At 43.9% G+C, this 12,880-nt stretch overlaps 1 protein-coding gene across 1 annotated transcript in view; it reads left to right on the top strand.

Annotated features, from left to right (window-relative positions):
- Window positions 1-672: 672 nt before the first annotated feature.
- LOC144484720 (metabotropic glutamate receptor 7-like) overlaps window positions 673-12,880 on the top strand; it is a 664,948-nt gene continuing 652,740 nt past the window's right edge. The window contains exons 1-2 of the mRNA XM_078203160.1: window positions 673-770; window positions 1,588-2,123. Coding sequence (XP_078059286.1) covers window positions 1,626-2,123 — 498 coding nt within the window. The 5' untranslated portion in view covers window positions 673-770; window positions 1,588-1,625. The remainder of the gene's footprint in view (window positions 771-1,587; window positions 2,124-12,880) is intronic.

Raw genomic sequence — 12,880 nt, forward strand, 5'->3', positions numbered from 1 at the left:
CTTTCCATTGGCTATAGGGCTATCCAATCGCGCAACACTTGTAAAGCTGTCCATTTACATCCTTAACATGGGATGACACAAAACAGCTTTGATAGATGCGCTAATCGGGTTCTGGTGTTTCTCGGAGTGGGTCGATTGCAATGACTCTCTCTACGGGATAGCGTTATTTATTTAAAAGTTGATTTTGGCGCTAAAGGCAGCCCGGGTAAGACTGAGGCAGCTGCTTCCCGTTTTCCCCAAGTGATGTTTGGAGACAAATGGGAGATTGGATCAGGAGAGAATTTCAATTTGGATTTGAGAGGAGGGGGAATTAAATGGAAGCAAAAACATTTTGGAACAAGCCATTAAAGTGTGTGAACCACAAAATGTAAAGGGAGGGAGATGATAGGCTATTAACAATTCACATGGGATGGGGGGCGGGGGGAGAATAGGCTCATTCAAAAAGCAACACGCAAAGTCACAAAATAAACCCAAATCGATGACGAATGGTGTGTCACTGTAGCGTTTTGATTTTTTTTGCAAGCTCATTTTCAGTGTAGTCCAAGCGATCAGATTTCCAGTGAAGGATTCATAGGGATCCCACATGACGCTCAGAGCTTGTTGAAGAATTCAGCAGTAGCAGCATCGCAGTCTGATGTGCAACCTCTCCTGGACATTAACCCGGAGACTGTCCAAAAGCCAGCCGATCACCATCTCAGGCTACATGTCACACACACAACGAGAGAGACTCCCCCCTCCCTACAGAGTGCAACGTGATGCACACCAGTAAGGTAGGGGCGCAGGCAACTCAGGCGTTTTATAATCATGCAGTATTTTAAATTAAACTTAACAACGCTTTGCCTCTCAGTTCGGGGGAGGGAGGAGCTGTTGCGTGCAACGGGGAGGCTGTGTTTTAATGTTCTGGGAAGATGTTTAAGGATTATTCTGTTTGGGAGATATTAGTAGCTCATGGTATCTATTTTCCCAGGAGCGGGATTGCTAACCCACAACCCTGAATCGTTGGTTTGCTAACTGCAGTGATACTGGGTGGAGTTGGGACACAGCGTCATTGCTTTCAGCTGAAGCCACTTGAATTCTTTGTTTTTTTTCTCTCTCCCTCTCTTCTCTCTCTCTCCCCCCCCCCCCCCCCCCCCTTCTCTCTACGCCTCCTCTCTGTGTCTCTGTTGTGCGAGTCTTTTTTTGACTGGTAGAATCGAAGCGAACGGGGACTGGATGGAGGGTTACTGCAGAGAGCGGCTCCTGCTCACAATCACGCCGACAGCAGACGCTCCGTAAGCGGGGGAGAGGTTGCATATAGACCCGCTGGTTGACAGGAGCCTGGGGGGAGGCGGGTCTTCCCCCAGCCACCCCCCAAAAAAATCTACACATGGATTAGCTTGTTCAACAACTGTCCAATTTCCAATGGGCTTTTTATTGGTAACAGATCGAGAGATTTCATTGCAAGCCTCCCCACATATATAGAGAATACAAGTGCAGGTGTAGGGTATGTTTCTCACCAAGCCTGTTGCCCTGTCTATAATGACTGCTGATCTTGCCATTGTTGTTGTACATTAAAAGAGGTGCCTTTCCCCCCCTTTAAAAACTTAGTTGGATTGCAACTCCGGAAAGCAGCTGGGAAGCTAACGATGATCTGCTCAGGGACAGCACTGTACACCTTGTGGAGATGGTTCTGGTGGACAGCCGTGGACTGCGGAGTGAGCTCAGCCCAGGAGCCGTACGCCACTCATTCCATTAGGATCGACGGAGAACTCACCTTGGGTGGCCTTTTCCCAGTTCACGCCAGAGGGCCCAAGGGGACGCCCTGCGGGGACCTCAAGAAGGAAAAGGGAATTCATCGCCTGGAGGCGATGCTCTATGCCTTGGACCAGATTAACAACGATCCCGATCTTTTGCCCAACATCACGCTGGGCGCTCACATCCTGGACACCTGTTCCAAGGACATCTACGCTTTGGAACAATCTCTTACTTTTGTCCAGACTCACATTCAGAAGGATACCACAGATGTAAGGTGCACTAACGGGGAACCCCCCATCTTTGTCAAGCCGGAGCGAATAGTTGGAGTCATTGGGGCATCGTCTAGTTCTGTGTCCATCATGGTGGCTAAAATACTGAGGCTCTTCAAGGTAAGGAAGAAACCACTGTTTAAAATCTCTTTCTAAGATGTAACCCGCAGTCTTGTCTCAATTCCAGTGGAGAGACCTCTATGCTTCAGTGTAACAGGCGCCGAAGCTGCTGTCACTATCTCACTCTGGAATGTGTGAGCTTTCGGAAACACAAAACCAGATTGAGAGTCATGCTGGCCTTTCATTTTGCACCCTGAATATAATCCCACCCTCCCAATATTCATCCAACTCTTACGTGATGGTGTAGTGAAGGGATTTACTCTTCATTTTAAATTAGTTCATGTAAACGGTGTGTATCGTGTTGAAAAATGCAGACATTCACATACGAAATGAGCGAGTTGAAAGCTGCATTCATTCATGTATATAACATGAAATAAAGGTGGCGATGTAACCGAGAGGACACTTTTTTTATAAAGTAAGGCAAACCCTCTAGTTGCATTTTGAAGGAAGATTATGAAAGCTCTTCTGATAGTTAACCATCACTGCCTCCGTTTGGAGAGAAGCAGGGTCGATTTCAATTCGAGTGTTTACAGGAGCTCCCTTCAGCTTCCACATGGAGAAGGCTGGCTGTTGAAAAACACCTCCCGTGGGCTCACCATCAACAAGCTGGCGATTTACTGTTCCAGGTGTGAGCCCGGCCACAAACTGTACCGAGTGCTCTAACTCCCGCACTGGCGGAGTAACCAGCAGCTCTGAGCAGTGAAATAGCGGAAGCAATCACTCGGAGCTGAGTTCTGGCAATGTATGAAACGGGAGAGCTGGTGTTGAACAGCACAGACTGTAGGCAGCACAGTGCTGTCTGAATCTAGACTTGGGATCTGTTAAATATTGCATGCAAATATTTTTAGCAGCCCGGCCCGTGACTGATGTGTTCACACCAGCATCTGAGCGAATATTGTGGCGGAGCTATGGGCACTGCTGGGTGACCTAGGCTGATGGCAGGGGTGTGGATAGATTTACATTGTGTAACAGGGTATCTGTATCAAACGCTGTTTACTGAACCCTCCCCTTCCCCTGTCAACTTGAATCACCGATTCCATAATATCCCTGTAAGGCTATTTGGTAACGCCTCTTAAATCGCAGGACTGATCCAGCCGGAGGGGAGGGGGCATCAATTAGGACTGCAGCCCCCCCCCCCCCCCCGAGATGAACACACTGTAGGATTTGCCCTGATTTTTACTGGGATTTTGAGAGTTAATCTTGAAGCCGTGCCTCTTGCACGTGTCAGCTGGGATGTGAGCGGATTGAACACAAGGCGAATGGGAGACTGACACTCAGGACTGTGAACACCGGGGGAATATTAGCAGCAAGGTGTGATCAGGAAGACGAAAGCACAGGTCACAGCCCGTTTTAAACGCTTGGGGGCGGAGTATTGAGACAGTTATTTAAAATAAATGGTCATTTTTAAAAACGTGAGTCAGTGTCGCTGAGAGCTTTCGATCCAGTGTGTATGGTACGGTCTTTGCTCCCTTTTTAAAACCTGCGATAGGGTCTCGAGATCACTTTTCCTTCGCTTTTATGCTCCAGACTGGTTTACATAGATAAAAGTCTCGGTGGTCTCCTTGAGCGAGTTGCAGCCCAGAATCTAGGGAAGAGGGGGAATTAACCACTCCAGTCCCTCTGACTCTTCGGGAGTGTTTTTCCCCTCCACAGATGCTGCCATACCTGCTGATCTCCCCCCGGTACTTTTTCTTCCTTGTTTCCAGTGGATGGCTTGAGTTTAAGTGTAATGTGTGGACTGCTAGTTCCCCTTGCTAATTCGGCTGCAGTGTCGGTAAACAACGGGTTAACCGCAGTGTTGGAGTGTGAGGTGCCTGTTTCTGGGTAAGCACTCCAGTGTCTCCCTCACCCCCAATGGGAACCGGAGTAATGATCCCCACACCCCCCGGGCAAGGCTTCGTACTGACTCTCAATCACATCTGAACAAGGCTGTCTCGGCTCACCCCTGGGGAATCTCATTCAGCAGTAAACTTGTTCATGAAGCGATTCTTAATGGATGCTGTGATGAATGAATACAGTCAAATATTATTAAATACATTTGCGACATTTTGCCTCCCCTTTTTTACACATGGTTGCTGATTTCACACCCTCCTACTCTGCTATCAATAAAAGGTCAAGTCTAATCCCAGATGACCATAGGCTGCTCTCCCCTTTGAAAGAGAGCTGGCTGGTGGTGCTTTAACCTGAGGATCACCATACCTCAGGCAAGGAGCAAGGTTGAGGAAAACCATTTACAACCTTTATAAAAACCATCCACTCTTAAGATCTTCATGCACTGGTCCTCCCCACTTGAGATTGGTGCAGTGATTTGGACTTCAGGTCCCTTTTAAGTGTGTTTACTGGCTTAATTCCTCCTTTGTTTTCTCTCTCGTTTTATATAACCAGGAGCCATCAGCTGTTCTAGTGTTCTACATATTTTTGAAATCATCATATGGCGAAGGAAGATTTAGTTCTGATTGATATGTGCAGTGTGATCTTATAAGTACATTGTTCAAAAAGTGTTTATGATGTTGCAATTCATTCTAACCACGTTTACTGACCACCCCCCTGTTCTCCCGATTGGTCAATGCCTTAGAAACCATGTCATAATTTAACAATTTAATATTCCCACTTGCATTTTGTGGAAGAGAATTAAACTCTCATTTGTTTTGGACCAGAATTTCATCTGGACCAAGTTGTCTGATCCACTGCATTTTGATTTTCAAAACAAACATCAGATGACTCTTTTATTCAGTGTGGGTATATGTAATATGCTGCCCCTGTATCAGTTGCAGGCTCCAAGTTCACTGGCAACCTCCTGGGTTGTTAGTCTTGAACATAATGTTGATTAATATAAATGGTTCACTTGCTGTAATTCCTGAATGCAGTGAGTAAAGCTGGAAGGTTAGCAGTCAGGCGAACAGAATTTATTTTGAAACATAATTAGCTTTGTAAGACTGAAAGCCTTGGTGACATCTCAGTAACATTAAATGCTCCATATAAAGGGATCTCTAAGATCAATAAGTTATACTGTGGCTCTGACAGTAGGTGTCTGTTCTTTAAAAGAAATATAAATGAACTTTCTTGGATTCGAAATGCCAGCAATATTCCCAGGAAATGATTGACCGAGTCCTCCTCCTAAGAGACAAACGTCTGAACATAACAGGTGATGGGGAATATCTTTTGCATGCAAAATCTATCAACACAGGAACCTTGATTCTGAACAAAAACTTTCATAACTTGAAAGCCAGACAAAACCTGTAGACTGTACCATCTGCCAGTGCATTCTCTGGTACTCTGCAGCTCCCAGAAGATGCTTCTGAACTGCTTGGTTTGCTACTGTTCCACGACAAGGTTGTTTCGGTTTCCATTCCCAAAGCTGTCCTGCTGTATCAAACAAGTACGCAAGAGTTGCTGCAGCTGTCACAATGAATGACACAGCACCTGAACTGTGTGTGCGTTTTACTCTTCACGAGCACAAATAGTGGCTATTAAGGGAACAAAAGTGGGAAAATGGAATTGAGGTGACAATCAGCCATATTTAATTACAAGCTTGTGGGGCTGAATGGCTTGCTCCTGTTTCTATTTCCATTGGTGATTTGTGTGTTGCAACTTGTGTGCTATCACGTCTATGCCAGGTGTATGTTGGTGTCAGACAATGAGATCTTGAGATATCACTTTTTAATAAAAATCTTGGAATTGTAATCATGACCTCAGGACATCCCCAAGTCTTTACAGTCAATGAAGTACCTACAGTGTCATCACTTGTGATGTTGGAAATACAGCAGGCAGTTTTCAGCAAAGGGCACACAGGCAGCAATCTAAGGAGCTGAAAATCTGTTTCTTGGTGATAGAGGAATAAATTTGGAAAGGAGGGGGCTAGATGGTTAGTGTAGATTTGGATTAATGCCAACAGCCATGGGGTTCAACCATCATTCAGGCTGAAGCAGACTTGAGGCCCACCTCTGCATCCTACCCTTAAGTAAAAATAATCACATCTGTTTACTTGGAAAACTCAAATAATGCAATGGGGACTCAACATCAATGTGAGAGAACAGATTTGGTTTAACATCTTGCCTCTGTTGTGGCGCACTCCTGGTATTGTGCAGGGGTGTCAGCATAGATTTTTGTGCACCAGTCTCTGGAATAGAATTAACACTTGTGTAACCCCATCCCTCCATACTTTGTTCTACAGCCTGTTCTCGGTGCTGGTCACAGCAACAGTAGCCAGTTGTTGGCCATGGTTTCGCCATTTGATTTTTGCCTGTAGGACTGTGAGCTGTGACAACAGTGAGCTGTTTACATTGTTGGCCTAGGCAGAATCATCACCTGATATCAAAAGGTCTATGAAGAGTTGGCTGTACATGTGCAATGTGCAAACAATGTAATGGTGTCAATGCTAAAAGTATGATAAGATATTTATGTTCTATTTTCTTTGCACAATGGTGAGCTAATGTTAATATAGTCAAAACATTTGGCAGAGGATGAGAAGTGAAAGTATGCAAGGTCTAATTTGGTATTGCATAACTGATGTATTTTGGGTTGGTCCACATTGTGGCAGATGGGGTTAGACTAAAGCACCCTGGAGCATTGTGCCAACTACAGAGCAGTTCCAATTTGAGTTAAATCTATTTGTATCATCATGAGGGAAAGTGGCACCTTGATGAATGTAGTTTCGCTGATCTAAAAACTGGGTCTTGTAGATTTTAAGAGGGTACGAAATTATCAGTAAGTGTATCTAACCATGCAGAGCATCCAGATGTTCTGGAACTGGTTGAAATTGCCTGATCTTCTATAACAGCTGAAGTGCTATGGCTTGAATGAATGTTCGTAAACTGGGAAGGGGACACAGCTCACCCATGCTATGGATTTTTGGTGTAGGGGATGGAGAGTCTGATGAGAACTAGCAGCAATGTCTCATTCTACCAAATAACCTGCCCACACTCAGTCATGCACACACATGAGTAGGCAGATGAGTGATGTATCAAAAGTTTACTGGCACCCATAAAACAGCCCGGCCAGAATCGACACCATTAGGAATGGAAGGGTGGAGGAAGGGTTAAGAACTCCTGCAGAATTGTCAGTAGTTTGTTATCTGGCAACTGCAATGTACTCCTGGTTTGTGATCCCAGCTCAAAATTATCAACTGTCGAGTTCATTAGGGAAAATTCCCAACCTTGTCTGAGCATCTATGTATTTTTTCTACTATGCAATTTGTACCTTTTTTTGAGGGGATTATCATGGTTAACAAAGTGAGGCGGAATAAACAATTGAGCTGAAATTTTTGTCATCCCAGGTAATCAGTATAAGAAACGGGAAGGGAAAACATTGCTGGCATATTTTGCTTAATGAACTGCCATAGTGTAAAATAGTGAACTCTGCACCAACAAATAGAAAAGTGGGTTACTTTGCCATTATAAGTATAAACAAATGCAAGCATGTTTTAAAAATGGCTATGGACTCTTTCTAGCTTTGGCATCTGTACAATACGTAAGGAAACCATTGTTTGAAAAGAATGGAAACATGTTCTGTTTTGGTCAGAATAAATGCTACTTACAAAATGTATTCTGGTGATACGGGTCCAATGGAACCCATCCTCACTGCTCAAGGGAGGGCTGAATCATTTCAAGAGTAAAGATTCTCCTTGCATATTTTCCTTACAGCTACCTGACATTTATTTATGGTTGGATATCATTGATTATGGTAAAAATTCCAAGCTCGGTGAAAGACAATGACTAATGAACATCGGGTCTAGGTTCATTCACAAAAAAAAGACAAAATGCATTTCTTCTATCACCCCTGCCGTCTAACAGTCTTCAATAACTGTGTCTGCTGCCCTGTTGCCTTAAATGCTCGATCACTCTTCAGTCCAGGATTTAAACCATTCTGAGTCCCATCCCCAGTGTTCAGGAACCTCCTGTTAAATTCAAGAGGGTCAAAATGCAGCAATTGTTGTTGGGGTGGTTGCATTCCTCTAGACGTCATTGACAAGATTCGTCAAATAGTTTAAGGAGTTGATGTCACTTAGTGGTCAAAGATCAATGCTGTCCACACTTTGATGTTCATTATATTGACAGGCTTTCAAGTTGGAGACATTGAATCTATTTTATAGCATCTAATTGAAGTGTCAGGTATGTCTTGACACACAGCTGGATATAAGATTGTACAGAATCACAGGGTTGCTCATGGCTCAGTATAGCACTGCACTGTGATACCAAACACCCCAATTCCTTTCATGTCCCCAGCATTGTAAAGCTTAGCTAGCAATGTGAAATTGCCAATGATTTTGGAACTGCAGTTGGATTATTAAGCCATGCTATTTTAAAATTTTGCGCTTTGGGGCCTGGGTGGGGGGGTTGCAAGAGTTTGGAAATTCTGAAATGCTTCAAGTTCAAAATTTTAATGGGTAACATAGGAAAATCGTTTGTGTTTAGAGATCCTAGGGATGGCAGGCATATCAATAATAATTCCCTTTTCCCAACTTGGTCTCAAATTTGCAATCTTATGTTCAAAGAAATGGATCTCTTTTGCTATGTCATATACTAGAGTTAATAAAGCTGGGTCTACAGTGGGTTCACGTTACTGCTGATACTAGTGTTTGGAGTGTTCTGCAATCAGCTGATGGGATGAAGGTATTGTTCAGCTGTGTCCTGTATAAGTTTGGACAGATTGAGTTCATCTTTTTTGCGAGCTCTCACAGAAAATTGGCCTGAATTGTGTACTAATTATTTCAGTCTGCTAATTTTTATCAGAAAAGTTAGGAAGGTGAGTGGAAAATACGCGCTGTTGCAGTGGGGGATGCTGTTCGGAGTTGGGCGATGCTAGTCATGGCTAAATGAGTTATGTCTAGCTTACGGTGCGATAATTGATATGAAAATATTTGACATTGACAGTTAGCTAGATTTGGGGGAGGCAGAGGGGGGGAAAGGGAGCAAAGAAAGAACAGGGTGGTTTTATAAAGCATCTTCTCTTAATGAGGGCATCTCAAAATGCTTTAAAGCAAGTGAAGTACTTTGGAAATATAATCATTCTGGTAGTGTGTTATGGTTCACTCAAGTCTAAGTTGCTGTAGCAACATGCATTTTTATGTGCACGTTGTGATCTAGTGCTACCTATAGTGATGGCAGAGACTGCAACTTACTCCCACACGACTGATCAGGGATCACTCCGGCTCTTGCCACCTGTCATCAGCATGGGTTGGAAGGATTTGCAAGTTGATACCCAGCCTGTTTGACTGTTATGAACGCACCTCCCTTGGCTGTCAGGTCCTGGGGTGGGACTTGAACCCTTGGCAAAATCCTACAAACAGTGTGCTTGTGACCAAATCTTCTGCTTTACTGTTGTTGGTTGGGTTTTGTTAATGTTTTCATTCGTTCATAGGATGTGGGCATCACTGGCTGGGCTAGCAGTTATTGTCCAACTCCAATTGCACTTGAACCTAATGACTTGCTTATGCTATTTCCGAGAGCATTTTAAGAGTCAAACACGTTGCTGTGGATCTGGCGTCGCATGTAGGCCACACAGGGAAGGAAATTTGCCACCCTTACCCGAAGAGTGAACCAGATAGGTTGTTATGACAATCGACAATGGTTTCATCGTCATCATTAGACTTTTCCATCTGCCATGATGGGATTTGAATCTTAGTCCACAGAGCATTACCCTGGGTCTCCTGGTCAGGATACAACCAAGAATGCCTGCTCCTCTCCAAATAATGCCACGGCAGCTTCTATTCTCACTGAGGAGAGCAGATGGGGTCTTGGTTTCATACCTGATCTCCACCCCTCCACCCCCCCCACCATCCACCCACGCCCTCCTCCCTTCCAAAAACGCATCACTCTACACTGGAGTAATTGTCTTAATCTTGTGCTCAAGTCCTAGAAGTGAGACTTGAATCCACAGCCTTCTGATTAAGAATGAAAAGTGTTACTACTGAACCAATCACTGATGATCTTTGAGAGCATGAAATATCCCTTTCTAAAAATAAAAGCCGCCACTTCCATTTTTCTAATGTTGCTGACTGGAGTGTATGGATTTTGAGACTCGAATTTATGGCTGCACCACCATTCTGTCACCACTACCATACTCTTATGACCAGCATCTGAATCAAAATAAATGAAAGTGAAGGGCTCTATTTATCTCTCATCGTGCATTGACTGACTTTAAACTCCAGCTGTCTGGCTCTATTTTACTGCCCTGAAACCTACCATGTGGCATAAAGAAAAGATGAGAGGTATTCTTCTTTGCCATCAGCATCTCCCAAAGAGTAAATCTGTTAAGTATTGCCCTTGATCTCAAAAACAGGAAGGAATGCTCACTCCCATTGAACCAGTCACCTTTCATTTTGATGTATGGCACCCCAGACAGTGTGCAATTGGTTAAGTTATAAAACCGAGTGGTGCCAGGAGGTGTTCACTGGATTGCATGATCTTACTGGCATGCTAGGGACATGTGACTTGCCTCAGTGCCAGGAGGTGTTCACTGGATTGGGTGATCTTACTGGCATGCTAGGGACATGAGAGAACTTTCTACGTACTGATCTATCCAGTGAACAGACTTGGCAATGATCTTTTCCTCGGTTCCCAGCTTGCCAACCATTTTACTCCTGGTCAGTGTGGTGAAGTGTCATGAATCTTGCTGCACCTGTGGAATAGTGCTCCATCAATGGTCTTGGTTTTGGGCAACAATAAATGCAGAATTTTGTTTGGTTCACCTAGTTAATATTTCAGACAGCATCTTTTTCTCCAAATAGCAGTTGAAGTCCCAGGATTTCAGTGAAAGTTCAGAGCGGGGACAGGAGTGAGGCAAGGGAAGGGACAGCTGAAGAATCCCGCGGTGGTGGCAGCAGACACCAGGGACTTGAAGATTAAAAACTGTGAGAATGGGAGCAGGTGAAAGAGGGATGTCTGCACTGAGGATGGGTGTGTGGGCAAGAGTTGGGGGGGGGGAAACAAGAAGAGCAGCTAATGAACTTTCCCGTGGTCGCAATCAACACTGGGGACAATAAAAGGTAAGACTGGAGGATGGGAACAGGAGCTGGAGAGTAGGGAAAGAGGGTCTTAAGTGCTCGGGGAAAGACCATGTGTGTATGCGGGCCACAGCACACAGACTGTGGCAGATGAGTTTTAAAGTCAAACACTCAACATTAAAGTGATACATCATCACAAGGTTAAAGTGAAAGTCGAGATGAAATGGTGACATACTGATTTCATATTTTTTTGGAAAAGCTGGGTAGGCATTTTAACATCTCGGCAATTTACGACCTTTTATGCAGGAATGTTTTTCAGTCAATGCAAATAGTAGGGAGGGTTTATCTAAACATATTCAGTTTCTGAGCCCTCAAATCTGCGAAGTTCTTATCTAGGTTGCTAACTTCAGGGGTCAATGAGATAATATTCCTTTCCCAGAGTAAAACTTTGTAAAGTGCTTCGCACTATATTGACAGACAAGATTTGATATACAAGGAGAAATTGGCTCCAAGTGACCAAAAGCTCGGTTGAGCAATTGGATTTTAAAGACTTACTGAAAGGAGGAGACAGATGCAGAAACGTTTAGAGAGAGAATTCTAAAGTTTAGGTTTTTGACAGCTGATCACTGGTGGGTAAAGGTGGGCAGGAGGATGCATGAATGATCAGAAGTGGAGGACTGCAGAACTCTGGGAGGGTTTGAAGTGGGGAAAGTTAGGAAGGGGCAAAGCCATGGAGTGAGTTAAACTTCAGGATGAGAGTTTAAAATGTAGCCGCACCAGGAGCCAATGGGAGTCTGTATTCATGGGTAATGGTTGAATGGAACCTGATGCTGAAGAGAGAGAGAGGAACAATGATGGAAAAATGTGTAGGATCTTCTGAACATGTGAGTGATATCTACTGATTGTAGAATAGTTTTGTACAAAGTTGATTGTAAGTGACATGGAACTCCATCATATAGCCAATATGGGGAGGCAATTGCCTAGTGGTATTATTGCTAGACTATTCATCTAGAAACTCAGCTAACATTCTGGGGGCCTGGGTTCGAATCCAGCCACGGCAGATGGTGGAATTTGAATTCAGTAAAAAATGTTTGGAATTAAGAATCTACTGATGGCCATGAAACCATTGCCAATTGTCGCAAAAACCCATCTGGTTCCCTCATGTCCTTTTTTAGGGAAGGAAATCTGCCGTCGTTACCTGGTTTGGTCTATGTGTGACTCCAGAGCCACAGCAATGTGGCTGATGCTCAACTGCTCTTGGGCAACGAGGGATAAACAATAATTGCTGGCTAGCCAGTGACGCCCATGTCCCATGAATGAATAAAGTAAAACAGATGAACGTGTAGCACATGCATTAAACTCGGCATCAATTCTCACTCTAGCCATTCTGTGGCTCATCCTTTTCTAACAATTAATAATTTCAATTTCTGAGGGAACAAAAATTAAGTGAGCAATATCAGACAAACTCTGGCTAATTCCCCAAGGCAATTAAACAGGCTGCATGTTTACTTCTGATGCATCATTATACTAAAGCAAACTTCATGCTCCTAATGTGCTCCAATGACCTTTCCTCAGATGCATGTAGTTCCCACAAAATTAATCTTTGATAACTAAGATTGAAATTATGTCCTGGAAGATTAAAGTTTATTTATTAGTCACAAGCAGGCTTACACTACAATGAAATTACTGTGAAAATCCCCTAGTTGCCACATTCCAGCGCCTGTATGGGTACACCGAGGGAGAATTTAGAATGGCCAACTCGCCTAATCTGCACATCTTTGGATTGAGAGAGGAAATCAGAGCACCTGGAGGT

Source organism: Mustelus asterias, chromosome 3, assembly GCF_964213995.1.
Source record: "Mustelus asterias chromosome 3, sMusAst1.hap1.1, whole genome shotgun sequence".
Lineage (NCBI taxonomy): Eukaryota > Metazoa > Chordata > Chondrichthyes > Carcharhiniformes > Triakidae > Mustelus > Mustelus asterias.